General features: G+C 42.5%; 2 protein-coding genes across 4 annotated transcripts; both read left to right on the forward strand.

The window, feature by feature from the left end:
* The first annotated feature begins 411 nt into the window (after positions 1-411).
* On the forward strand, positions 412-6,129 carry ptgis (prostaglandin I2 (prostacyclin) synthase). The gene is made up of 11 exons (XM_057031022.1): positions 412-1,341; positions 1,604-1,699; positions 1,922-2,045; positions 2,346-2,521; positions 2,605-2,751; positions 2,845-2,957; positions 3,024-3,205; positions 4,372-4,534; positions 4,763-4,944; positions 5,202-5,353; positions 5,813-6,129. The coding sequence occupies exons 1-11, from the start codon at positions 1,334-1,336 to the stop codon at positions 5,970-5,972; spliced, it is 1,503 nt and encodes a 500-aa protein (XP_056887002.1). The 5' UTR covers positions 412-1,333; the 3' UTR covers positions 5,973-6,129.
* Positions 6,130-6,253: 124 nt separating this feature from the next.
* kcnb1 (potassium voltage-gated channel, Shab-related subfamily, member 1) lies at positions 6,254-27,808 on the forward strand. 3 transcript variants are annotated; one of them, XM_057031021.1, is made up of 4 exons: positions 6,254-6,654; positions 7,362-7,445; positions 8,421-9,070; positions 20,935-27,808. In XM_057031021.1, the coding sequence occupies exons 3-4, from the start codon at positions 8,462-8,464 to the stop codon at positions 22,843-22,845; spliced, it is 2,520 nt and encodes an 839-aa protein (XP_056887001.1). In that variant the 5' UTR covers positions 6,254-6,654; positions 7,362-7,445; positions 8,421-8,461; the 3' UTR covers positions 22,846-27,808. The 3 variants fall into 3 exon arrangements, with proteins under 3 accessions (XP_056887001.1, XP_056887000.1, XP_056886999.1); XM_057031020.1 differs by lacking the exon at positions 7,362-7,445 and having other exon boundaries at positions 6,254-6,684; XM_057031019.1 differs by lacking the exon at positions 7,362-7,445.
* Position 27,809: the final 1 nt, after the last annotated feature.

A 27,809-nucleotide genomic window follows, 5' to 3' on the forward strand; every position in this document is an offset into this window, starting at 1 on the left:
CTCCCCCTCTCTGCAAGTTCAATGCTGCAGGAAAGCCTGAATGGGACTCAATGTGAGACTCCTCCCCTCCCCCCCCCCCCAGCCCTTCCCTTCTTCGCCGCTCTTCACGGATGATTACGGTTTGTCTGAGGGAACTCATGCACAGCCTTGGCCCGGTAGCGTGTGCGTCCCAGCGCACATGCTCGGTGAAGCCGCGCACGCTCTGCGTCCACGATCCTGCGGCTCCGTGAGTCAGCTGACCGCGGGGCCACATGCACGGTTTCATCTCAAAACATGTGTTTTATTTTTAGGAGTGTAAATAATTACTTTGTGCAAGTTAAAAGCTTTTCTGCAGTTTGGAGATTGGGGGGGGTCAAAAGCCGAGGGAAGGTGTGAACAAAAGCAACTTAACCTTTGACCTTGGCTATATTTTCCACTATGGAATAAAGAGAAAGATCTAAAAGAAGATCTCACAGGTATGAAAAAGTGTAACTTCACAACCCGTTGGAATCTGGCCTTTTTGTGTCCATGCCAATGGTTTTAAAAAGTAATAAAAAAGTGTGTGGGATGCATGTGATCAAGCTGAAGGACAAAACTCAGACCAGAGTATTCACACTCACGGCCATATTTAAAGAGCTTTTTACTACTGGAAAAAAAAAATATGTTTCTGACCGTAGAAAGCCCAGACGGACTGATGTACAATCATCATTGGCACATTCATACCCAGGAATATCATATTTAGTTGGAGAAAAATGTAAATACATGGTTGTCCTTCTATCTCAAAATAAAGAGATTGGGTAACTCCTCAGATAAGGGTGCACCTCCTGTATTCACCATTAACACCCATGAAGAATAAGATCAGAACAGGTGCTGCGGAATCAATAATGAAAGCTCAAAAGTCTGTTAGGTAGTTAATGGTGAACACATGTTACTTGATTAAATTGCCACCAGAAAATGGTTCAAATGAACCTGTTGCCTTTGTGTAGAGTTCAGGTTTTCTACACACTCTTCCTCTGCTGTTGTGTGTTGCCTGTACGTGGCTGCCCCCTGCTGGTCCAGATGACACATCCACACCAATACTGGAATGCTTGGTGAATTAATCACTGGTTTCTGTGTGGTCAGGCTGTCGTCAGCAGGAGATGGTGCACATATTTGTTCTGGACTGTCACCCATGAGTAGAAAGAAAAAAATCACGAGATATTTCACAACGACAAATGGAGAAGTTGACAGAAGACAAAGATTCCGAGCACAGATGACAGATGTGTTGAAATTTGCCAGTCCCGGCATCATTTCCATTGATAAAAATTCCGGTACAAATGACATATGAGCCTGTGGATGACGTCACTGCTCCTCAATGTTCAGGCAAGTGTTTGGGTTTTTTTTTAATAATCCCGCATAAACAATTGCACAATCAGTTGACAATGGAAGAACTGCTCTCGGATGTCAGTTTTCTTCACTTGACTTCAGTCTCGTGGTTATCTGAGCGCCTTGCTGCACAGGATTGTGCAACCGCTTTGTGTCACAGGCCACACCTTTCCTACCTCACAAAGAGCAGCTCCCACTGAGCTCAGCTCACATATAAATGTGCCGCCAGCAGCTACTTTATGAATTAAACTGTGTGCAGGAGAAGCAGCTCACCTGAGAGAGACATGATCTGGGCAGCACTTTTAGGCGTTAGCGGACTCCTCACGCTGGTTCTCCTTTACTTCTCTCGCAGAAGGTAAAGCCATTTCCTTCCAAAGACGTTGAGGTCATTTTCTCATAGTTTATGCAGCCAGGTCCTGCTGATGTCTGTGAACAGCTTAAATGTCTCCGGGGATGCTGACTTGTCACTCGTGAGCTAGTTTTTGAGATTTGGGAATGAACAACAAAAACCAAAACACAAGTGTGAACTTTTGTTGCCGCCACTATGGTGTTCTTGTTTCCTCTTGTTTCCGGACAGGCAGGACGACGAGCCGCCGCTGGACCAAGGAGCCCTGCCGTGGCTGGGCCACGCTCTGGAGTTTGGAAGAGATGCTGCAAAGTTTTTGGCTCGGATGAAAGAGAAGCACGGGGATGTCTTCACCGTAAGTTTTTGATGATGTCAGAATGCCATTTAAAGGCGATGAACATCTCTTTGCATTAATTCACAAGCTGGTCTAATTTTTTTAAACCAACTTAAAAAGTTTGTCAGTCTTTCAATAGTGAAATGACAGTTTTAATGGCTCCAAATTTCAATCAATCAATCAATCAATCAATCTTTATTTATATGGGGTCTGCTACAGTCCAGACCCCAACAGAGTTAAAGCCCCAAAATAAATAAATGTTGTGTATTTAATATGATGCAGATAAATGGATGCAGTAAAATGGAACTAATCTGCTCTCAGGTCCGTGTTGCTGGGCAGTACATAACAGTGCTGTTGGATGCAAACTCGTTCGACAGCGTGCTGAATGACACAGTCTCTCTGGACTTTGTCAAGAGCAAAAATCAGCTCCTGGAAAGGATCTTCTTCCTGAAGCTGCCAGGCCTCCAGCCTGCAGCAGAGAGGGAATGGATGGAGCAGTAAGGAGTTTCATCTTTTCTCTTCATGACTGAGAAGAATTTTTTAAAAAAAAATCTCCCTCATTTTCACTGTTTTCTTTCAGGCATTTTCATGGATTTAGGCTTTCAAATCTCAGCGGAACCATGAAGGCTAATATTAAAAGTCTGCTGCTGAGCGACGTGAAAGGTGGCAGCGCTTCAGGGTGGAGACAGGACGGTCTGTTCAACTTCTGTTACAGCCTCCTCTTCAGGTAACACACAACCTTCTCCTTCCCATTTGTCCAATGAAAATCTGTCCACATGCACAGTGAATGAAAGCCATCTTGTTTCCCCCGCCGTCCCAGGGCTGGATACCTCACCTTATTTGACAGCGCAGACAATGTCACCAGCATCTACAAAGAATTTCGCAAATTTGACAAGCTTCTATCCAAATTGGTCCGTGGCTCCCTAAAGAAAGGTAGGTTTGTTTTCAATTTCAGTTTCAATTCTGCTTGTCCAGTATCTGACGCCGTTTCTGCAACAGGGGAAACCCACACAGTCAACTCATCCAGGAAACGACTGTGGGAGCTCCTATCTGCTGATTGGCTGAGCCGGGCGTCAGGGTCAATCTCCTGGCAACAGAGCTACAACCGATTCCTGGAAAAGGAAGGAGTCGACATGGAAATGCAGAGGCGAGCGTCACTGCTGCAGCTGTGGACCACTCAGGTGAGCGCAGCTCATAGACAAATGGAATAGGCTCCTCAGACTGGAGAGTGATCCCTCCACACCCCTCTGGCGTTTAAATTCCTTACTCAGCCAGTTAACAATGTGTTCAATGGGAAGTCGCCGGTTCCACTCTGCTCATACATTTCATGCCTAGTCACATGCCACAACTTGTTCCAATTGGATCTGTACTCACTTTGATGTGGAGATCCTGTTTCGGTAACAAGTCGTTGGCACATTAATAAGAGGCATGACCTCCATATAAATTACAGTTATCTTTTTTCTGCTTTAAGGTGCAGCCCTTACTGCCAAATTATATTTTTCTTGTAAATATTAGCGGAAATGCGCTCAATAAATTATTTCTTAAAGTCACCTCCACATGATTAATATGGTGCCTTACCCATGAGCTGCCAGATGGGGGAACCAGCGAGCTGTTTGGTAGCTTTGCATTCCTGGCCTAATTTTAGCCAACATTTTCACCACAGCACTAAATACTCAACCAGTAGTACCAGTTTACCACACTAAACCGTCCATTCTGCCCACCCCGGCGCTTTGGACTTGCTTGGCAGCCTTACCCTGTGTTTAGACTCGCAGTCCCCCAACCAGGGAGGAAAAGTGGAGCAGCAGTGGATGTGACCTCAGTGTGTGTCACAGCCATTCTCGTGGTCTCACTGGGCAGCTCCGGCTCTCTATTCCATAGCAAACACATTAAAACACACCTGGTCCTTGAATGGAGAGCACACAACCTGATATTTGCACACAACCTGAGGTTTGCTCTAAAAGGTGCAAAAAACTGTCGACCAAGGAATATTTGCAAACACACCACCACTGCTCCTTTAAAAAAAAGACCCCCAGCATGTCTAAGTGGGCACAAATGATATTTCAGCCTGCTCCCAGCTGCTCGTTTGCCCTTCTTGTCAATGGAGGCTTGACCCAAGAAGTGTACCAGGTAAGAACAAGGCCTCTCATAACCCACAGCAATTACCATCTGACAGGCTCTGACGGCTCCTCCAAACAGGCTGACAGCAGCCTCTTAAAAGGGTTCCCTCCATATCAATCCCACGCAAGCAGCAGTGCTGCCATCTGTAGATACCGCTTCCGCATATAAAACTCATTTCTTTTGTGTGGTTTTGTTTGATAGTTTGGATGATCTTTTGTTTCCTTTCCAGTGTAACAATGGACCGGCCGCCTTTTGGCTCCTCGGCTTCCTGCTCACTCACCCCGAGGCCATGGAGGCGCTCAAATCAGAGATCAGACAGTTCAACCTGCAGGACCCTGCTGTCCGACATCGGACTAGTGGCTCGCCGGACTCACGTCGCACCCCAGTTTTTGGTAAGTAACCCCTGTAGGCTGTTCACCTGAGTTCATTGTGGTGCGAAACGGGAATATGAAATACGGCACTTTGGAACGGCGACAGGGAAGAATAAACATCTGACCTTTGCCTGGCTCTTTTTTCATGAGCTGATCTCCATAAACATCCGTCCCTATGCATTTTGCACCTGAGGGTGCAGGTGATCTAACGCCCACTCACTTGGCTCCACTGTCCCTTCCTTTCTGCAGACAGCATCCTGAGCGAGACCCTCCGTCTCACCGCTGCCGTTCTCATCAGTAGGGTGGTGGTTGGGGATAAGGTGCTGCGGATGGCCAGCGGGCAGCAGTACAAGCTCAGACGGGGGGACAAAGTGATCCTCTTCCCCTTCCTCAGCCCGCAAATGGACCCAGAGATACATTTGGAGCCACAGGTGCTTTTGTGTATAAACACAATAAAGCTGAGCCCAACAGGAAACGCCAAGTGTTTTTGTGGTTCATATGTGAAGTGGACCCTTGCCATTAGAGATTATTAGTATTTTAAAGCCAAATTACAATTGACTGAGTAACCAGGAGTAAAGGAATCAGAAATAAAGACTTGATAGGATGCAGAGGCAAAATGCATTATCTGCCTGTCTTCAGTCACATATCTATAGCAAAAATCGCTTCCTCTGCTTTCTTGGCTTTCCAGAGTTTTAAATACGATCGATTTTTAAACATTGACATGAGCATGAAGGATACATTCTACAAGAATGAAGGGAGGCTGAAATACTACACCATGCCCTGGGGTGCAGGAAGGCACGCCTGCGTCGGGAAAGAGTTCGCAGTCGCCACCATTAAACAGTAAGTGATTTTGAAAAACGAAGGCAACAGCAAGATGTATATCTCGCTATGGTATATTAAATTCTTAAATGATGTATTTGTGATCAAAGTGCTTCAGTGGGTTTCACCCTGATTACCAAACCAGGCCAACAAAATCCATCTGCAGTTAATATTCCGCCTATTATCGTCATACTGGCGTGCTCGTGACTGTCATTAGCTGGGGGCTTAATTGCTGATGCCTTGTAATAGACGGGATGCAAACGGCTGAGGGAAAGTGGCCGGTGATGTTGGGAGAGCGCGCCACTGTCAGACATCTAATCCTCTCACAGGGGTTAAGAGGTTAATCAGAACCGACGCAGAAGCGAGGCAGATTAGATGATGCTGTGGATGAGACCGGCCAAGGATTGAAGTGATTGCGCAGTCTTCGGGGCCAGCCTCTGCTCTCTTTTATTGCATCTCACCTGCTCTTTCTGTCTGCAGGTTCGTCTTCTTCGTCCTGACCCACTTCGATCTGGAAACGTGTGACCCGCAGGCTAAGCTGCCGCCAGTAAATCCCAGTCGCTACGGCTTAGGGATGCTCCAGCCTGAGGGAGAGCTGCAGGTCCGGTACCGACTGAAGAGGAGCCAGCCTGAAACGTGACCTCATACCGATCAAAAACAAACATTGATCTGTTAGTTTGTAGCTGTATTTATTCTGTGTTAACACCTAAAATGCTGTTCAAATGTGTCTTACTTTGAGTCCCATGTTTTCTGCTCGTGTCTTTATTCCTCAGCAATAAAACACGCTCTAAAAATAAGCTTGTAACAGGATAATTTGCGGAATTGCACACTGATACTACCAGACCGGTGAACCTACGCGGGACATGGATTTAAAGGGGAGAGATCTTGCAAAATCCAAATTTAATTTTAAAACTCCTACAGCCATCGTCGGTCCGGGGTTGCAGTAAAGTCTGCTCCTGACTTCAGCTTATGAGCACAGATCCTGGTGGCTGGCGCAGAAAGGGTTAACGGGCTGTGGAAAAGGGGGCGCAGAGCTGCCATGGATACACCTACAGAGGGATGCAGCGCCTCCTCACACAGCTGACTGGGAAACACAGGTATTCTATCCGAATGGGATCTCTGCGTACTTGTTGATCTCGTGGCGGAGCAGCGGTGTGATATGCGGAGCAGCAAAACGGTGGACAGGCACTAGCTCGCGCCGAGGACCCCTCTGCCATGTCGGAGCCAGAGGAAGGGGAAATGGACTGGGTTAGACCGTGGCAATAGTAAACCTACAGCGGCGCATCATCTCCAGCGGCGGCGGATTGATCGTTCACAGATCGGTACGTTCAGGATGGCGACGACAAACTACGGTATTTTAAAGCTCCGCGTCCACGTTAGAAGCGCCGCGATCTCTAGATTGTTGCGTGGATCACTGACACACACTCTGCATTGAAACTGCACCAATATGGAGCCTTTGAAAAAGACAGAAGTGCCGAACGATTCGGCATTTGCACTGCCAATATTGCAGTTACCAGATGTAGACAATTAAACACAACACACTTATCTCATCACACTTTCATCCTCACGCACACTAAAACGCCTAAACAAAATCGTCTTTTACGGCAGCTGCGCAATTTCACATTGAATTATTGACTTGAATAAAAACGGGAAGGGTGGAGACTCCCTCAAATTGACAGATTTTCCTGCTTCCCCGCAGCCTGTTACAGGCTCCAGTGGGTCCAGCAGCGGAAACAAACCATATCACATCTTCATTTTCTTTCACGCACGCATCCTCCCGATGCGCCCGTGATGTAATGGCACAAGGCACACGCGTAATTGTGTTTTGCGGAGTGTGAGAAACTTTGTGTGACGGTGATTTATGGTCGCATCTGCAGGCCCGAGGGCGCACCAATAAATAAATAGCTAAATGAGATGCATTTCAGACTGTGCTCCCAGTGCATTCAGTTTTTACCAGAATCTTCATCCTCATCCTCACCATGATGTCCTGCATCCCCACCCACCCACCTACCCACCCACAACTCTGCAGGATCCATGGGCAACCAGACAAAGTACAGCAGCACCATCCAGGCAAACAACAGCAACAAAAAGCTTCTTATTCTAATTTTTTCAGGTTTGTTGTTTGGGAGCACCTCCGACTGTTCAAATTGCCAACAGTAAGAGGTTTTTAAAAAATTACATAACAACAAGGGGTGGGAAAAAAAAAGAGCAGCTTTGTTTTCAGCTCGTCAGGTTGGGGGTAAGATGGCAGCAATCATGGTCGTTTAAAAAAACAGCAAGGCTGACTTTTGCAAAATAAAGTCACCATCATACAGTCAGATGGGCAGAAGCAGCTCACGCACCAGTGTTGGGAGACTAAACAATCTAGCATTCTGTCAGAGTCCATGTTTTCTGCGAGCCAAAGTAGAAATGTTAGCTTCCACACGCTGCTGACATGTGTGCTGCTCCATATGAGTCATCCCGTGACCTCTTGTCTGAGGATATGTTGATTCACACCTTACTTGAGAGGACTTTAAACAGGATGATTTGTTTACAGCAACTAAAAAATAAAAACCTGGAGATAATCTTTCAATTTGTCTGCCCCCCGTCCCTCTGGTTGTGATGAATGGTTTTGGGTCTCTCATACTGGGTTTCTAGCTGGCCCCAGTAACTTTGGCTATTTCTGTTGTCGTGCACGAATACGTCAGCGTTCTTCAGCTCACTCACAGCCGATTGCTAAAGAATATTTTTAACCTGAGAAAATAGGCTACAAAACAGTGAGTTATGATTCTGGAAATTGTGACAATTACCTTTATCCTAATCCCCTTTGTCTCTCTCCATTACCCTTTATTGACCACACTCTGCGCCCCAGGACCCTGAAGAATCTTCATTTAAAGGCTTATCTTGCGTAAATATAATTACAAATAATAATAATAATCTTAAGTGCGTCATGGATGAAATGTTTATAATTAAATCTTTCTGGGTTAAAAGGGTTCATCTGAATCCACTTTAAAGAGATTTAAATGAGTTTAGACTACGACACTAGGAGGCTGTCTAATAGCATTTACTAATCACATTGCTCTATTTTGTTTGTTTCCTTTTGACACAGTTATGACAGAAACCTGGAAGAAGTTCACCTTATAAGCCCAAATGTTTGCCTCTATCCCCAAACCCAAAATCATCATGGAGAAATCCCTGACAGAGTTGAACAAACCGGGCTCGCGCTCGACGTCCTCGCTGCCGCCCGAGCCGGTGGACATCATCCGTAGCAAGTCATGTTTCCGCAGGGTCAGGCTGAATGTCGGGGGTCTCCCGCATGAGGTCTTGTGGCGAACGTTAGACAGGCTCCCACGGACGCGCCTGGGAAAGCTGAGGGATTGCAACACTCACGAAACACTAATGGAAGTCTGTGATGATTACAACCTTGAGGAGAACGAATACTTTTTTGATCGACACCCAGGGGCGTTCACGTCGATTCTGAACTTCTACCGCACCGGCAAACTGCACATGATGGAGGAAATGTGCGCCCTGTCCTTCAGCCAGGAACTCGATTACTGGGGTATTGATGAGATCTACCTGGAGTCGTGCTGCCAGGCGAGGTACCACCAGAAAAAGGAGCAAATGAACGAGGAACTCAAAAGGGAGGCTGACAATTTGAAAGACAGAGAGGCGGATGAATTTGACAACACTTGCTGCACTGAAAAACGAAAGAAGCTCTGGTACCTGCTGGAGAAACCCAACTCATCGGTAGCAGCAAAGGTAAGTGTTAGTGGATGGAAGGGCGTGAGCGTGCGTCTTACAGTACCCATCGTGACCGGATTGGCCGAGGGTTGAGCCTCTTCCCATAAATGATCGATTAGGTTGCGACCTGAGTTCATTCTTCCCGTCTCTAATTGGTGATTTCTGAGAGTAGCCAGTATTCTGCAAATAAGAATAAATTTGGTGACACAGTTGCTGAGACAATACACCACCGGCAGTTCTCCAGAGAAGATGACAATGGTAGAATTTCTCTAGTTATGTGGTGGATGATCTCGCCCCTCTGCTCGTATGGTGAGTAACCTCAAGACTCGCCTCATTTCCAATTATTCTTCCTTGTTTGAGTAAGCTAAAAAAAGGAATTCCGCTCCATGTGGGCAGCATTGCTCTGCTCTCCATTTAGCAACTGCCGTCATGTCAAAAATATTCTGAAGAAAACACTTCTGTTAAGTTATACTTGCTAGGATAGCTTTCTCTGACTCCTATAGTTTTTGTTGCACTAGTTAGAACATGCTGTTTATGTTGATTTTAGTTGGTGTTTACTTGCAGGTTTACATAAAGTACGTGTTGAATTTCCTGACGTCGGGATATAGTGAAAGTACATTTCAGAAACAGCATGTTAATGTTGATTTAACAGTGTGGGATGACACGTGAGCCACTTCTGAAACTGGCATGGGCTTTAAAATATGACCAAGTGCATCATCTCTATCATTGGCAGTGCCATTGTTGCCACTCTTTCAGTAGAAACAGATATTTGAATGCAAAGCTTTTTTTTACACACACTTGCATGCGTACATGCCTGACCCACATTTAATTGTTATGCATCAATAAATCATTTGAATGTCACTAAGTTGCCCTTGCTTTCTGTACAAAATTGAAATAAATTATTTTATATTAGGTTAATTTTTAGCACCATGTAGCATCTGTAGCTTGGAAAACTTAGCATTGCTACACGTGATCAGGTTTTGATGGCAGAATCCCAGGCTTGGCTGCACAGAAGGCCTGTCCATTGCAGGTTCAAAGGTAGCGCAGTCAGTCAACAGCAGGCAGCAGTCTGCGCTGGACAATGCTTTTACTGTGGCGATGATGCGTTAAAACCATCAGCTCCCCGCAAACAGACTGAGATGAGTGCTGCGAGTCCGCATGGGCACCCAAGTGGTCGGAAATCAATGCCGATCGTGTTAGTGATAAGGAAGTGATGTAGCCAACAAAAAGGAGATGACCACTCTGAGTTGAGCATTAGATACCGTCTCCATTTCGCCGTGATATGCGCATTCATCAAAATTAACGATTCTGGAATTAAAGTGCTGAGACAAGATGTGTCCCAACTATTGACAGAGAAGCACTTATGTTGAGCCTTTCCTAAAGCAAACACCACCAGTTGATAAGTGAATGGAGTGCTACGTGCTGATTTGGTTTGTTTTATTTATATATTTTTTCACAATCTTTGAAGGTGGCATAACAGATGATACAGCCTTCAGAAAACAAGAAGTGAGACATTCATTCATTCCTGATTGGCTCAAATGGGCTTTCTGAAACCACAGAACACACTACTAAAACTGCAAATTGTGTATTGTTTCTGTTATTTTGAAATGAGCTCTATTGCACTGAGGGTCGTTAGCCAGTCCGGCTTCAACCGCAGGCAAACTCAGCCGGGTTCCTGTATTCTGGGTCAGTGATGGAGATGAATGTGTAACAGCCCGACAGCACACAAAGAGAGTGGCGCAGATGAGCACAAAACAAATGGTTACCTAGCAACAAAAGAATAATTTATCAACACTAAAACTTGGTCTATTTTTAGTGTGTATGAGAGTGTGTGTCCTTGTACATACCAAGTAGTGAGGATTGGCACATGCATTTCAATGGCAGAGTGAGGACATTTTGTGTGGTCCTCACAATTTCATAGGGTTGTTTGAGCAGTGAGGTTACTCGGAGTCTGACAAAGGCAGTAATACAAGTTTGTGTGTATGAGTGTGTGATTGCTGCTCTGATTGGTTCCTGTATTTTCATGCATAAGGAGCAGATCACAGCGCCAGGAAGTGATAGTAATGTCCAGGGACAGTTGCAGTGTTTCATCCTGGTATCATGTCCTCCATCCTGTCATTCTTTCTTCACACTGGCTTGTCTCTTCTTCTCTACCAGCTCATTGTTTGGACTCCTCCACTATACCCCAGCGTAAATGTCAGGAAAATGTCACATTTATTATTCTCAGGGACTCTCGCAGCAATATTGATGCTTGCATCTCAGTTTACTTTTTTTTTTTTTTCCAGCCAAAACACTGTCTGTCAATCACTCAATATAAAATGTGATTATAGCCTCTGTGGGATTAGCATGCTGGTTAAATCAGTGCTGAGGGACACACACACTTCAGTAATGTCATCTCTCTTCCCATCATCATGCTTCTATTAATAATTGCTGATAGACCAAACTGGTTTTGATGATAAGAATGAATTGTATTAAAAGCTGACATAATAATCACAGTTAAAGGGCAACTGGATTTGTTGGACACATTCATCATTTCTTGTGCAACTGTGGCCAAGCATTAAGCTTTTGTCTGCAACTACTACAGAAGAAACAAATATGGGCCATGTCAGATATAACACACTGAACCATTACCATGCATTCAATATTTAAAATGAAGATTCACATGTAAACATTTCAGAGATGGTCTCAAGACCAGAAAATACACCATAATGTCTACAAACAGCAGAAACAACCTGCAGTATTAGTGTAAAATCAGATATCAGTGCATCAGATATCAGGCAAGCATCAGGCCCCAAAACCACTGGATACACTCCTACGCAGGTTTTCAACCCAAGACTGGCAACAGAATCAATCAGAATCTAGAATCAATCATTTGAATTCCTTAAAATCAGTCATAATGATGATGATATATGAAAAGTTATGAGCCCAGATTTAACAAATGCACGTCTATAATCTTGCAGCGTTCGAAACAGGGTAATTTTTTTTAGTCTGTGACATTAGACTAGTTTACAGCTCCGGCCAAGCATCAGTATGGGAATAATGGGGAACTTTGCCAGAGCCCCGTGGTGCAACAACACATATAGTATCTACCTCAGTACTGGTCTTCTCCCTCGATCTTGTCGTACTGTTATTTTCAGATAATATGCTCTCAAATTGACAATAAATGCACTTTTTCTATAATGAATCAGTTCAGGACTCTAAGGACATTTATATTAAACCCATTATGTCATTGGTTTTAAAAATGCCCACAAAGTACCTCTACTCAAGATTACAATGGGAAAGAATGGTGCCTACAAAATATGCTTGCTAGAAAATGACTAGAAGGCATCATTGGGATTGACATGCAACACACGGTACAACATAAAATACAAACTACGATATGAGAATAAAATCGTTGATTCAATTCAAAAGGTGGTTCAGGTGTATCGTATGAAATAAGCTGGGATCATGTTCCACTGCACTCAGAGACTATGTGATCGCTCTGGAGTCTGCTGCTCTTTCCGCCTGTCACAATATGTCCTTGTCAGCTACAGCGACTCTGAGCGGTTCTGGCTTTGCAGATTTCAAGTGGGACGAGGCATCGGGACGTTAACTGTCCAGACACTGGTGTCAGAAGACAACATGTGACCTCCAGTCTTTCATTCATTGTCAGCTACAGAGAGATTTACATTATTACAAATGGATGGGAGTTCTCATTATTGATTTTGAGCTCTCACCGATGACCTAGGAGGCATTTAAATATATTTTACAATAATTCACAGGACATTATTGAACCGTTACTGCTGTGACTCTTGAAGCGGTCCATAAAGACCAGGTCAAAGTGCCTCACATGACAAGCGCACTTCTCATTGTTTATCTAACTGATATTTGATTTTTTTTGGGAGGAAAGTTTTGTACTTTTTAGTTGCCATCTTAACCTTGTCTTACATATTTAAATGCTCATTCACTATTAATGTGCAGGGGTCTGGTCCTCGAGTGGTTGAGGCGTGTTGGTGGGCATTTTACAAGTCATTTCATGCATTTTGTAGAGGTTAGCTGAGGATTCCTGGTGTCATCGCGGGGTCTCAGACACTACCTGTCTCCATCCTGCAGAACAGTGTGCAGACGCCTTTAGACAATTACAGTTTTACTATTTTGTTCAACACCATCGCTAATGCTGTCTATGACACATTTACTAACCAAATTTATGATTTGTTGTGAAAAATCTCCTGTATTCAGATTATTTGGGCAAAGAGGAAGACATGGAGGAAATCATAGCAGATGCTAAAGGTTCATTTTGTTTTTATGGTTCTTAGATGCTTAGAAAAGTGTTTTCACCAAACAACATTATAATTGCACCATCATCATGACACACTGCAAAAGCGTAAAGAACTGTAAAGCATCTTCCAGTGGATATTGGATAATCAAATTAAATATTGATTAAATTGTAAAGAACAAGGCTCATCAGAGGAACAATCGCTCACAATCCCCGAGGCTAAAAGCTCAAAAAGCATCTCGTTATTATGTTTCTGGTCTGGTTAATATGAGAATGAAAGTTCATCATCAAACGCAAAGAGCCTCTAAATGACTTCCCCTCCCAAGTTGTCACACAGATAATTGTTTATTGGGTGAAGTAGCTCTGGCACGCAAATGGCTTCCTGTTTGGCGGAGGAACACATGTATTGTTAAAGATACCATCAAATATTCAGTATTTTTGAGACAGAAAACTAAAGCCTGTTTTGCATGCATCCGTGAGTTTACATTCATTTTTTGTGTTTATTTTCCTGCAAAGTTATTACAAAAATTCCGTCGTCATGGAGTCAACTGATGGATGAGATGTGCCACCATAGGTCAACACTCCTATTTTTCACATCAATTCGCAGCAGACTCCTAAAATAGCACCTTCAGATGTATTTCTTTAATAAAGCAAACATCGTGGAGTTTAATTTGTCTACAAAAAGATGAGGATTATTTCAGGCAATAATTATCATGCTTTGATGTTCTGATTTACGGAGGGATCGAAGAAAGGTGCTAATAGTGGTAATAACTCACCTAAAGTTGTTGTTGCCTATTAAACAGTAGATAATAATGACTGTTTTGACAACATAATGTGGGTCTACTTTCAGAACACTTTTCTGCAGCCTGAACAGTTTGGCTCTCAGCCCATGTGATTCAGAAACAGATACTTAAAAGGTCAATATTTAGTGAAAAGTGTTTAATTTTTTTATATACCAGTATATATAATTAAAGTGTGTTTTTTTTCCTATCAGCGATACAAAATAGATTAATTATACAATGAATATCAGATTGGGTGTAAAGCAGCAGAACAGAGCCTGGAGAGGACTAGTAACAAGCTCTTGTCCACCATTAAATAAAACCTTACAGATGAAGTTGAGGAAGAGCAGCTGTAGGTGTTTGCATCAGTGTTGCAGCAGAGTTTGCAGATGAGGCAAAAACCTGGACAGGATTCTGTCCGGAAAGCCATCGGCTGTTTTGCACAGGCATGTTGCATCATTGTCTCTCTAAAATCAATAAATAAAACCGGACTTTTATTCACAACTAATCCAGCAGCATTTAGACAAAAACACAGTTTTTATCACTTTTCCGAGACAATTACTGATTCGGCCTGGCACTGTACATTACTGTGATATCACACACACACACACACAGTGCAACATCTTAACATCTGTGTACGGGCACATAGCAACAGGGTAAATAAATCACTGTCACTTCTCAGGGGCTGCTGCATTTGTTTCAGCATCGCTCCCCAACAGGCAGGTCCTCGCCACGGTGCCGCCTGTGTGGACGGGTTACATGAATGACTTTGAGGCAAGTGCAAAACCCTGAAACAGAGAGTGAGGCCAAGGAGAAGCGAAGGATAAACCATCAGGTCCACGAGTGAATGTGAGAGTGTGGAGAGCACTTGACTGCTGCTGTAAGAAGCTTTATACAGTGATGCCCGCAGGAGCATTTTCAGTTTTCAGCCTGGTGCAAATGCAATTAAATACAGCAATGCTAATACGTACTGAAGTGCACACCTCATACATGTCTCTTTTTTTTTCATAATGTATTTTTCTTTCTATTTACCGTCATCATGTAAATAACCCCAAATAATGTTCACATCAGGTCATCTATATGCTAAATTACATGCACAGGCTTCTGGATGCTGTAAGTGTTTGTCACATTTGCATATTTACTTTCCATTCAGACCATTTTAATGTTTAATGCCACCACTAAAATGTTCAAAAGTTCACTGTCACCATCACCATGGCAACTGTCACTTCAATGATGTTTAGATTTGCTCTTTTCTAGTTTGCGATCATTTTTGATGACGTGCGTGTGCTATTTTTTTTCCAAGTCAATGCTTCTTTCTTTCTGTGATGTCATCTTCGTCTGTCATAAGGTTTATTTACTAAATGACGGTACAATTCAGCAATATTGGTGTCCCTCTTTCTGAACTGTTTACTATACTTTGAATATTTATTATTATTCCTGCAGTTGTGCATTTACCATCTGTTCAAGATTAGGCTTGGGTTTCTGACAGAGTCAAAACCAGCACATCTGTAGGTGGTCTGATATTATTGAAGTCCAAATTTAGTTGTTTCATCTGCTCATCTTCACAATCGCTGCGGACAAACTTTGTGAAGAAAACAGCTTCCTTTGGACTGCCAGACTAGACTCTATACTGTGTCTATTTATACAGCCACCGTGGACCAGCCAGAGTTTAAATATAGATGCTGAGTCTGGATTTTCTTCTTCATCTGAAATGCATGAATAATTGAGAGGGAGAGGAGATGAGGTGGGATTCATTCAGGAGATGGGTGGTCCAGGCAAAGATTTCCAACCTACAAACACGGTTATTGAATGGGACATTGGTCCATTTGCCCCATGAAATGGTTTGTTTCAGACTTTTCAACTTGGTGTCTTAGAACACTTGCTTTAGATGTAAGTTGCCATTACTGCACATGCATCCTCTAATATTTGTGAAAATCTTAATGAAGATATTTCTGTACTGTTAAGTTACAAGTTGATACAACGTAGGGTGGGGGAACTACAGCTGAGCCACTGCCAGTGCGTGTGAGTGTGTGTGTGAAAGAGAGAGATTTTCAAGCTATCATGCTGAGGGAAATGTGGAAGACACAGTCTCCTCCCGTCTCCATGGAAACCCCATCTCTTTTGCAGGCAAAGAGGCAGAGAAAGTCTACGTTCAGAATCAGCGTGTGAATTATTTCACATTGTTTAACGCTCAAATCATGAACCGCTGACATCTATCTATCTATCTATCTATCTATCTATCTATCTATCTATCTATCTATCTATCTATCTATCTATCTATCTATCTATCTATCCATCCATCCATCCATCCATCCATCCATCCATCCATCCATCCATCCATCCATCCATCCATCCATCCATCCATCCATCATGTAAAATCCTGCTTCAACATCCACCTCGGTCCATCTCAAGTCCTCTAACCTGATCATCAAGGGTGGTGCTTTAGCAGCGGTTAGCAGGGTGATCCAAACAAAGCTAAAGACCAATGTGCAGCTCCTGTACTTAAAGCAATGGAACCAGACACAAACCCATTTATGTCATCGCAACAATCGTTTAAAGCTGGACTTTAAATTAGTTATAACACCATAGTGGCCAAAAAACTGAAAGAAAGGAGAGAGAAAAGGAAACTGTCAGACTTGCTTTTCACAAGTGGGTCCACGTAGCCACCTCCTGTCAAGCTTCAAGGGGGTTGTCATGGCGACAGTGGCTGGCAGATGAAGCTGTGCAGCTGTAGCATGCTATCCCAGTGGCTAAAGATGTAACTTTTGGCTCGATGGGAGAGCAAGTACACAAAAAATGGGACATTAGTGTTGGAGGAAGAGTTAGATTTGATTACTTGGTAAACTGGGATGATGGATGGTGGCGAGCTGAGGCTGTTTGGATTAGCTGAAACAGCAGATTGACATGTCCAAGAGATCTGCAGCAGTCAGGTGGGCCATATAGTCATTTAGAAATCTAATCAAACTGACAAGTAGTTGAAGAACAGTTGCAAAACCAACTATTATGACAAACAGAAGCTGGTTAAGGTCTTATGGCTCAAAGCTTGTCTATTGGATGAGTTTTCCATGAAAGCCAAAGACATGTTTTCATTTTCCAGTTCCCTCAATAAGTGTCTCTCTTCGTGAACATTTCATAAAAGATTCATAGATCGGTTAAAACATCACTTGGGCTTAGATCTAATCACTAAAAACTGTGCTCACACTGACCCTAACCCAGAATAATCCCATGTCCTTTAGTGATTGCTGTTGAAATTATGTTTTAAATATCTGCTCTGACTCTACATCTACCCACAGTGCTGCTTTTTATTTGATCACTTTTCACCAAAAGCCTCCACTCGAAGGTGATTTACCCTGTTTGAGATGCATCAATTATGCCAAGATACAAAAGACAAACCACTCTTCCTAAAGTCAGTTTATAGTCACCCTTTTATCTAGCCCCCAAATGCATGTCTGTGGGAGGAGGCAGAAGTACCTGGAGAGAACCCACACAGGCACAGAGAGAAGATGCAATCGGCACACAGAAAATCCCCACAATCTTTAGATGATAGATCTGTAATCAGGAGAATCATTTCTGACAATGATACCTTGTAAAAACAATGTCTTTCCAGTAATCTTCCCCAACGATGGAACATCGTTCTGGGCAACAGAATGTAATGATGCCACACAGGGCCTGTTGATGGGGGCGCCGTTTCAGTAGCTGTGGGTTGTTTTGCTGTATGAGAAATTTCAAAAGGGTTAGATTGTGTCATATCTACCCCCATTTTACATTTGATAATAATGTTTTTGCCATTCTTTCTCTCTCCAACATCAGATCTGGCCCTTTCTCCCTTGCTAACCTCCTAGCTGATGCTTCATATGGTTGAGCTGCCCGCAGCAGTCTTGACTCATAACTGGTTTTGCAACCCTATTAAAAATTCTGAAAATAATATATTAAATAGTAATATTACGATTTATTTTCTTTGAAGAATTACTGACTCATCATCCACCCATCAGTGCATCCCTTTTCTGTTTTAATCCTAAAAGTCGTGACACATTAAATTACTGTAAAATAGTCTGTTGTTTAGTAAATTACATGTTTGTAGTAGCAGATGCTCCTGTAAATGTTTCTCTCACACAAGTGCTGGGGTAGATGGATGGATGGATGGATTTGCCCGATAAAGTGGAAAAAGCCAATGTAGCATTACACAAAAATGCATCTCAGCTTTAAACCACAATATCGAATCTAAAAGCTTGTGAGGAAGTAAAATGTACTCCAGCAGGAAGATACCCAGTTGTAAATAATTGAGTACTTCCTCCCCATCAGTCCTGTGTGTGTTTGGATTGGTTTATATACTTTATAAAGATAATGCATGTTGTCATTATATGCAGACTTAAAAGGTTAATTCCTCCTATAGAAGAACACGGTGATATCCTGTGTGGGTCTTTTTTAGGGGTTGGTTCACATCAGTGGTGTTGCCGATGTCTTTTCAAAGAAGCTAGTGAGGATAGGTGTCACCTTATCCCATAAAATGGGAATTGTGGACTATTGTCTTGGCTGAGCCAAGTGACAATGTGTCATGAGACACGAGCTAACGTGTGGGGCTGTGTTTAGTCACAGTGGGATTTCCTGTCAATCTGCTCTCTCCATCTCTTCAACTATCACACATGTTCTCTATTCTTCTATCTATTTATAGCTATCTTCATCATCTCTTTTAGGCCTCCTGTGTAGAATCTTCACTTTTTTGGACCATTGTGTGATAGTAAAGGTGTAACATATTTCCAAACTTCCTCACCATCAGGTTTACTTCAAAACCAAGGACACACATAGATAATGCCAGTCTGATGTATATTCCCATCCCCAGGTAGATCAAAGCTTCTGTAGCATCTGATCAGCTTTGTGCTTCCCTTGTTAGCATGGTCATCTGTCTCTGGTCCCATCACCTCTTACCTCTTCAAGTGTTTGATTCAAATAAATTTCCTCCAGGGCAGCAGGAGAAGAGCACAGAGGGAAGAAAACAAACACACGGGGTCATTATTCATGTCTGCCATGACGCTATGGCAACAGTGCACTCCCGCTCTGATTGGTCATAGATAAGGTTGTAGCTTTAACCACCCCTTGTGCTCTAGGGAATGGACATCCAAATTGTTGGGCTGTTGTCACATCTCTTCCTGTCTATCACCGCCTAGCAACCACCACTGATGGCCTATTTCTGCTGCCACTCTTTAGTTTATTCTGGATCACAAAGCTTTGTGATTGTGTTGGCAAAATGATTTCTACTTAGAAAACTATATTTAAACGCACGAAAAGACCCCTTGTTAGAAATACAGATCTTGTCCTATTCCGCTATAAATTGTTTTGTCAAACTTTGGTCAAGTAAAACTATTTTCAGATTTTCCTTGTATCTGATGCAATTTTCAGTACCTTCACCTGTACTGTAATCAGTTTGATGAGCTTGATAACAGTATTTTTCACTGTAGCATGAAGGTGTTGGTCGCATATTCACATCAAACAAAATACTTCAAAGCAAAGACTTGTTTGCCTTAATTATATTATGAATTCTAGATGAGAAGAGCTTCCAACCAGTGCTGTGGTGCAGTCTAGTGTGTGTATGTTTGTTCTTGTAGATTCTACATTGTGAGGAAGACAATAGACATTTCACTCGCAATGATATAAGACATTGGGGAAAAAAACAACAAATTATTCCCTTAATCCGACCATAACTGGACAACGGAAGTGCATGTAAACGTGTTACACCGTCTAATATCGGAGTCCTCTTTGTCCAACTAAGACATCCAGATAATAGGGATAGTGTGCATCTTACGATAAGTAACATCTACATTACATACTAGGAGAAGCTGTGTGCCAGTCCATCTTCCTGGTCAGGCTGGTCTGGTGCCTGACTCTAGTTGTTTATTATGTAACTCAATAGATGAACTGGAAAGACTCACCATATTAACTTGCTGAAAAGATGCATATCGCGCCTAGTGTTGAGGAGGACATATTCCCATCAACTGTTTGATTTTCTCTGTTGTGTGTTAACTAGGACAGGGACCAAATTCCAAACACCAAAATCGACTTTTGAGCAAAGCTCAATTAAGCTGGGCATAAAATTCTACTGAAAATGGTGACATTTTGGCTGGTCCTCCCACATTTTCTAAACTTTTTAAGGTTAATGTTGTCATTGTCTTTAGTTTAAACCATAAAAACCCGGAAAAAAATATTTACAATTATTGGGTTATACCAAAGATCAAGTGGACCACGTTGAACACATTATTTCATATTTATACTATTTTAAATAACACTTTTTTAAAATCAAAGAGTTGCGTTGTTACATATACTGTATGTTATTTTGGGCCTGTGAAATTTAGTCCTTTTAAATCCAAAAATAGGCAAACATTAGAGCTAGGGTTAAGAATTTAGTTGTGATAGGGTTAGGGTAGGGGGCTAGTGAATGCATTTTGTTAGTGAAAGTCCTCACAAAGTCAAAAGTACAAACATATAACAAATAATTTTCTTTACTTTCCTTGTAACTGTAATAAACCATCCATGTCGGATGTTTTTTGTTTAAATTTACTGCTTCAACACTTCAAAACCTCAGTCATACTCATGATTATGCCACTATTAAGATGATCATGCTGATTAAGTAAGTGGTCCAAGTTGATCTTGCAGCTCTCAGTCAATTACATCAAGCCTTTGTGATTTAGAATGTTTAAAATCAAAAGCAATACACTTCTATTACACTGATTTTTTGGAATTCATGTTTAAAGGGTGCTATTGTCAAATGGATGAAGAAAGTTTGAATGATTTTAAGAGTATCAATTTAATTTGACCTGTTTTTCTCATGGTGCACTTATTTATTTGTCTTTCAGATATTAGCCATAATCTCCATCCTCTTCATTGTGTTGTCAACCATCGCCTTGTCTCTCAACACCCTTCCGGAGCTGCAGGATACAGATGAATTTGGACAGTCCTCAGACAACCCACAACTGGCTCATGTGGAGGCTGTGTGTATCGCCTGGTTTACTATGGAGTACCTACTTCGCTTCCTGTCCTCTCCTAATAAGTGGAAGTTCTTCAAGGGTCCTCTAAACGTCATTGACCTGTTGGCTATTCTGCCATACTATGTCACCATCTTTCTGACAGAATCCAACAAGAGTGTGCTGCAATTCCAGAATGTCCGTCGAGTGGTTCAGATCTTTCGGATCATGCGTATCCTGCGTATTCTGAAGCTGGCTCGCCACTCTACTGGTCTCCAGTCCCTGGGCTTCACTCTTAGGAGAAGTTACAATGAACTAGGACTTCTCATTCTGTTCCTGGCCATGGGCATCATGATTTTCTCAAGTTTGGTTTTCTTTGCTGAAAAAGATGAAGAGGATACAAAGTTTAAAAGCATTCCTGCTTCTTTCTGGTGGGCTACTATTACTATGACCACAGTAGGCTATGGAGATATCTACCCAAAAACTCTACTGGGAAAGATAGTTGGGGGTTTGTGCTGCATTGCTGGTGTACTCGTGATTGCACTACCTATTCCAATTATCGTAAATAACTTCTCTGAATTCTACAAGGAGCAGAAGAGGCAAGAGAAGGCACTTAAAAGAAGGGAGGCTCTAGAAAGAGCAAAGAGAAATGGTAGCATTGTGTCCATGAACTTAAAAGAGGCTTTTGCACGTAGTGCAGAACTAATGGACGTTGTGGTGGATAAGAGTGACAGACCTCATGACAACCATCTGTCTCCAAACCGTTGGAAGTGGACCCCTAAGAGGGCAGCATCAGAGACAAGCTCAAATCGATCCTTTAATGTCCAGGAGTTAGGCTCTCCCAGCAAGGCTCGAGCTGCAAGTCCGCAGAGGCTGAATGTTCAGAAACTGGAGGAGATGTACAGTCAGATGGCAAAGACACAGTCCCAGCCAAATCTCAACGCTAAAGACAGGTCCTCCAGAGTTGGAAAACAGAGGGATGAGATCGAACTGGGGGCCATCGCAGATCACCGGCCTGCTGTGTTGGGAACGAGAGAAGGAGTGAGTGACATGAAAAGCTTGTCGAGTATTGACAGTTACATCAGTTGCGCCACAGATTTCCAAGAGAATCCACGTTTTACCCACAGTCCAGTTGACCTTCAGGAAAGCCGCAGGTTTTCCCACATTTCAGCGTTATCCCAATGCAGCAGTTCAAAAATAACTCAGCAAAATCCCAGAGAGCGTGAGCCCATGCAGGCCCCTGTGACTGTCACAAAGCCCTCATATTCAGAGACTGCAAGGAAATTCTTCTTTTCTGGGAACTCCTCGAAAAACCTTATCCCAAAGGGAATCTGTCGTAGTGTGGGGGAATCAGGCCCATCCCCTCTCTCCGACAGTTCCGTCCTTTCAGATCACTCCCTGTTAAGCCCTGAGGTTTCTGTCTACACCACTGCCAGTAGCAGGACCCCACCAAAGTCCCCAGAGTGTATTGCCCTGACTCCATCTGTCTTCACCTTCCATGACTCCTCCATCAGCAAATACATTGATGCCGACACGGACGATGACGAGCACCACCGCGATGTCTCCGACACCAGTCCCTCTGAGCATCTCTTGGCGGGATCGAGCCCAAAATGCAGCATCAACATCAGTTACCAGAAAGGCGCCAACCATTTAGAAGCAGCCCAAAAAATGTTGGGCCAAAACTGTCTGTTCTCCATGGAAGGAATCCGTGGGGTAGCTCATGAGAATCACGTAGGTCCCGAGTCAGCGCGTAGACCAAAGTTTGAGAAGGGACGTCAAAATACTTTAGACAAAAACCTTTGAGCAGAAAAGACAAAGCTGGATGATGGAATCAAACTTTCAACTCCACATGAGACAAAGGGAAGGAAACATTTCTAGCGACAGATTCACTGAGCATGCCGTTAGGTATTAAGCTCAGGGTGAACATGAGTCATGAATCTTCTAAACTGGAGAATGTCGTCTTTCAGCTCATTCCTATGAGCAGTATTACACACAACCACACACGGACAAGGTCTCCCAGGTTATTTAGAGATATCTGAGGAAACAAGATAGTTGACAAGAGTTGACAAGATATGGTTCTTACCAATGTACCCCATCCAATACAAATCCCAGCGGTTCAATGTCCCACCACCGAATCCCAAATGATTTTGTAGTTTTGGAGATACAGAAAATGACCTAGAAGCCTATAAGCTACTTACTTGTGCCCTCCATTCCCAAAACTGGCCTTAGTCATTCACATTTGTAGGGGGTGCGGATATCTGCATACGTGTATGCATGTGAGTCAATGGATGAGTGAAAATGTTGACAGCTGATCTTGAGATTGTCATATCTCATTTATTTTTATATAGATGAAAGTTCCTTATAGAACTATGTTAATTGCTCGTCTACTGTGTCATAATCATGTTTGTTGAGGCTAATCTTGTATAAGTGTCATTGGCACAAAGACTGGAGGTATCGGACGTATCAGACGGGGTTCCATTGCAGCACGTTGTCTATTTTTACCATGACCTGACCCTGACCAGGAGGTCTCGGCGAGAATGGAAGTCGTTTTCAGAGGTTGACCAGTGAATATTGTCTTAGCACCTACATTTTATTTCAAATGACTGATCAGACCAACTCAACAGTAGCCAAAATTGTTAGAGACACCACATTTATGCATTTCATTTTCGTTCAGATTTTTCTTTAGACTTTTCTTGATGTTTCTCAATTTTCTTTGATGATTATATCATTGGTATAAAATCTACCACCAGTTATTACTGGAAAAAACTGCATCTACCGAACACAGTGTGAGTAGATGCATTGTTTAGTCTAATTGGGTTGAAAGCGCCTGGTCGTGTGTAAGTTCAGAATCTACAATTACCAACAGGACACAAATGTGTACCTGCGCGGCGTCAGGTATGCACAGTCACGCTCCTCATCATGTGTAAACACACTCGGTAACAGCAGTGTTTTACATTTTTGTGTAGTGATCCCTAAAAAAAACGCCGATACCCAACATCTGCTGGAACAAAATCCTACAAGTGCACTTCACACAGACTAAAGGGAGCGAAACAGGAACTATAAAGGGACACATACAGATCAAGCAGCCACTGGCCGGTTTATGTACTCAGCCCGGCCATCACAGCCGTCTCTCTGCTAACGAGATCAATGAAGAACCCCACTGCCAGCTAAACTATCTCTTTAATAAAAGGGACCAAACTCTTTAAAACCTTCTGCCGTTACTGATAACAGATGTAAATAAAGCAGCCCATCATCAACATAGTTGTTTGGCAGCCCGTTCTGCTGAAGCGCACGGTTGAACATAGACGATTAGCGCTGTGGTGTGACAGTCTAATCGCAAACTGATTTCATTTCCTCTTTTAATGACAGTGTCAGGCCATTTCATGCTACTGTTCCACTGTAGTGAGAGGAGCAGAGGTGTGAAAGGAATTTCAATGACCGCGAGAGGCAACGCACGCCCGCGTGTGTCTGCATGTGTGTGTGACTGCTGCAACGCCAGCAACATCAGGAAAGTGGCGGCGGGCTAATGGAGAAGAATGATCCGTTTCCCATGCATGACAGGGATATCCTGCTTTTGTTGCCCTAATATTCTCTTCGCACATCTGATTAGAACGATAACACCGAGACAGTCGCACCGCTCACTTGAGAAAATGAAACAATTCAACAGATGTTTAGTCAGTGAAGAAAAGGTTTGAAATAAATATTGCTTGGGTGCCATAACCTGACATAACTGCTTTATGCAAAAGTAAAACATTTTAGTAAAGAATAATTGTTCACCGTAAAATAATGCACACGCTCCATTATACACCGGTATCATCGGCGAAGAAATGCTAACATGAATTTATTAGTGAGTCAAGTAATTGCAGGAAACATTTTCCAGATGGCAGTGATGATACTATTTTAAAATAGCTGCTGGTTTGCTTACATAACAGCCAGAACAAGAGAACGCTTTCATAATGAATAACTATTGCATATTATGTCATTTAATGGAAAGTTAAGGCCAGTGTATGCTCCAAATACCCTGCTGTAAATTATCGTTTCACAATGTTGTTTTTTAGGTTGTGATCAAATTTCACTCTAATTTTAAAAAAAAGATTGATACTATGATTAGTATACATTTTTATTGTTATTATTTCTTTTAACACTTATATTGGGCATTGAGCCCACAACCTGACACAAAGTACCACAAGCTTCTGTCACATGGGTCGTTGTTTCTACAGCACCATAGTCAGGGACCATTTTCACTGAATTTTATCTCCACAAAGATGACAATCAATATTCCACAAGCAGGCATCTGGCAGAACTACAGAAGAAGAGGAGAAATATTACACAGATGTGGAAGCATGAAATGAGCTCTTGAAGGTGCAGTTTGTAAAATACAGCTCCAATTTAAGCATCAATTACAAAACTCCAGTCTGCCTTTAACTAGCCACACTATGGGATGGTGAGATTTATGTTGGCTTCCTTTCTTAGAATTTTCAGTGTCGATAGTTGTTTTAAAAGATAAATCAGAATAAGAAACCAGGTCAGTTAAAGCTCCACTTCCTTTGTGGCTTTACGCTGTTAACAGAGCGGCTGTCTCCCTTTATCTGGCTTATTATCGTAAAATATTATGTGCTCCTGGTGACTTTTAAAAGCCGACGTTTTGTGGGAATCAACTGCAATTACAATCTTCCCTAGACCATTTTATGATTCACTTCAATCTGCAGTTGGAATTGGCAGGAGTCATTTAGTCAATAACATCAATAGCTGACCTGTAATGAAGTGTCTGCTTCTGACATTGACTAACTGCCTCCTACAGCTTCATCCTCTCTGTGGAGGGATTAAAGACTTTCTTATGCCGTTACTCTGCCTCTGCTGAGGTTGAAAAATAAAAAATAAATTAACCAGTTCACCAGCTAAACTTGAGAAATAGCTCATATCAAATGTTGGAGCTGATTGAGGAGCTGTTGCTGCAGTTGTGTCTTTTCTCAAACGAGTACTGACTGACCTCCTGGTCAAATTCATCCCTGTAATCTACCTAAACCACCCTACAGTCTGAAATACGGCAAAATATCAGACTGAGAAAACATGCACGCCGCTCCTGCAACTGGCCAGTATTGATTGTGCACTCTTGTTATCCTTGTTTTTTTATGTTGGTTCGGTCATCCAGCGTTTAGCTTTTGGATCTTGCTACTGCAATGTTCTCGCTGAAACTCTGGGTGGTCCCAAACTAGCTAACATTAGCTGCTATCTCGCTAAAATTGCTCACACATCTTTAAATGATGTCCAATCATGCTCACTGTATCCTACAAATTGCACCTTTACAAAGAGACAAGATTGTTCCAGTGATATTTTGATTACTACCATGACTGTGATACTGTCTGCAGAGATATCACGGCCAGTCCATTGACTTTTTAAAATTCTCTTTTTTATTTCTCCTTTCAACTCTAATTGGCTTCTGACTCAAAAGGCTCTGACTTAAAAAAAAAAAAAAGACGCTCTTATTTTTAGTGAGAACCCAGTGAAACCAAATCAGAACTGAACTGACTTTATGTCCATTGAGATGTCGCAGGTCAAAGTTCGAAGTGTAGGGGGGGGGTTAGGGTTAAGGTTAGGTATTTTTAAGCGCTAGCACAAGGGTACAGTGAGACCACCCACAAGCAGGGTATTGTCAACTTTCAGCGTGAGGGAAAGGAGCTAAAAACTGCTCAAAAATGCTTACACGTTGTGGACAGCTCAGCCATTATACTGATATCAGGTGCTGCACTGTTGGTGGGGGGTGTGAGTGTGTTTTAACAGTACAACCAACGGTCTTCTAACTTCAGGGTGTTCAATAAATTAATCAAAATGAATCTCAAGTCGAAGAATCCAATGACAACGACTCAAAGCTCCTGCAGGAAATTAAACTATTAAAGGAAACACTTGGGTCATACCAAATACTCCTACGCCCGCTCTTCGATCTTAGCTGTGCCACATGAAAGTAGAGGCCTAAATCAGTACTATTTGGAGAAAAAGAAACCCCACACACACTTGTTTAGGTTTCCGTTTACTGGAATAAACTAAAACGAAAAGCACAGTTTCTGGCTTCCCTCTGTACAGTTAACATTTACTTGAGGCCTAAAAACGTTTACTTTTTATAGCACATGTCAAGAGATTCTTTTGATTTATTTAGACCCAATAATGGACTTTTAAGGAACGCAAGTATCCCAGCTCCACACGTACCGAGTCAAACACTGGACTGTAGGGCAGCCTGCGGGCGCCTTGGTGGAGAAAACACACAATATTAATATTATCAAACAAAGAAGGATAAGAGCACGAGACAAATTATAATCAAGTAGAAGTTTGAAACTCTATTTTTTCTACATTTGGAGCTCTACGTTGAATGGACCCCAACCTTGCCTAAGCCATCAGTCTTTGTATATTACACTGTTTCCAGGGAATTTAGAAAAAACAAGATATTTGAATGACCTTAGCCAGCTCTTATACAATGTTGTTTGTAGGTCCAGAGGATGTCTGTTTTGTAAAAAAAAAAGAAGGTATTTTTACCTGTCGACTTTCTATGCTGTCGTTTCTGTACAAACGCTCTATTGTTCGGTGCATGTTGTAACTTAGGCGTTGTGACTGGTTGTGATTCACACAGAGCCAGTACTTGTCATGTTAAAAAACAAATACAAAAAAAAAACGCATAAAAAAAAGCGTCTTCATGTCCCCAAATGTTTGTATTTCTTAAGAAAATCAGCATTTCCCTTGAATGACTCAACATGAAATAAATCAGATCACTTTAC

The sequence above is a fragment of the Takifugu flavidus genome, chromosome 4, assembly GCF_003711565.1.
Source record: "Takifugu flavidus isolate HTHZ2018 chromosome 4, ASM371156v2, whole genome shotgun sequence".
Classification (NCBI taxonomy): domain Eukaryota; kingdom Metazoa; phylum Chordata; class Actinopteri; order Tetraodontiformes; family Tetraodontidae; genus Takifugu; species Takifugu flavidus.

Bases quoted from the DNA above. Each gene is read 5' to 3' on its own strand.
- ptgis (XM_057031022.1), top strand. The intron at 3,206-4,371 runs GTGAGCGCAGCT...TTTCCTTTCCAG, and splicing joins TGCAGCTGTGGACCACTCAG to TGTAACAATGGACCGGCCGC. The intron at 4,945-5,201 runs GTGCTTTTGTGT...TTGGCTTTCCAG, and splicing joins AGATACATTTGGAGCCACAG to AGTTTTAAATACGATCGATT.
- kcnb1 (XM_057031020.1), top strand. From the start codon at position 8,462: ATGTTTGCCTCTATCCCCAAACCCAAAATCATCATGGAGAAATCCCTG. The intron at 9,071-20,934 runs GTAAGTGTTAGT...TTTGTCTTTCAG, and splicing joins ACTCATCGGTAGCAGCAAAG to ATATTAGCCATAATCTCCAT.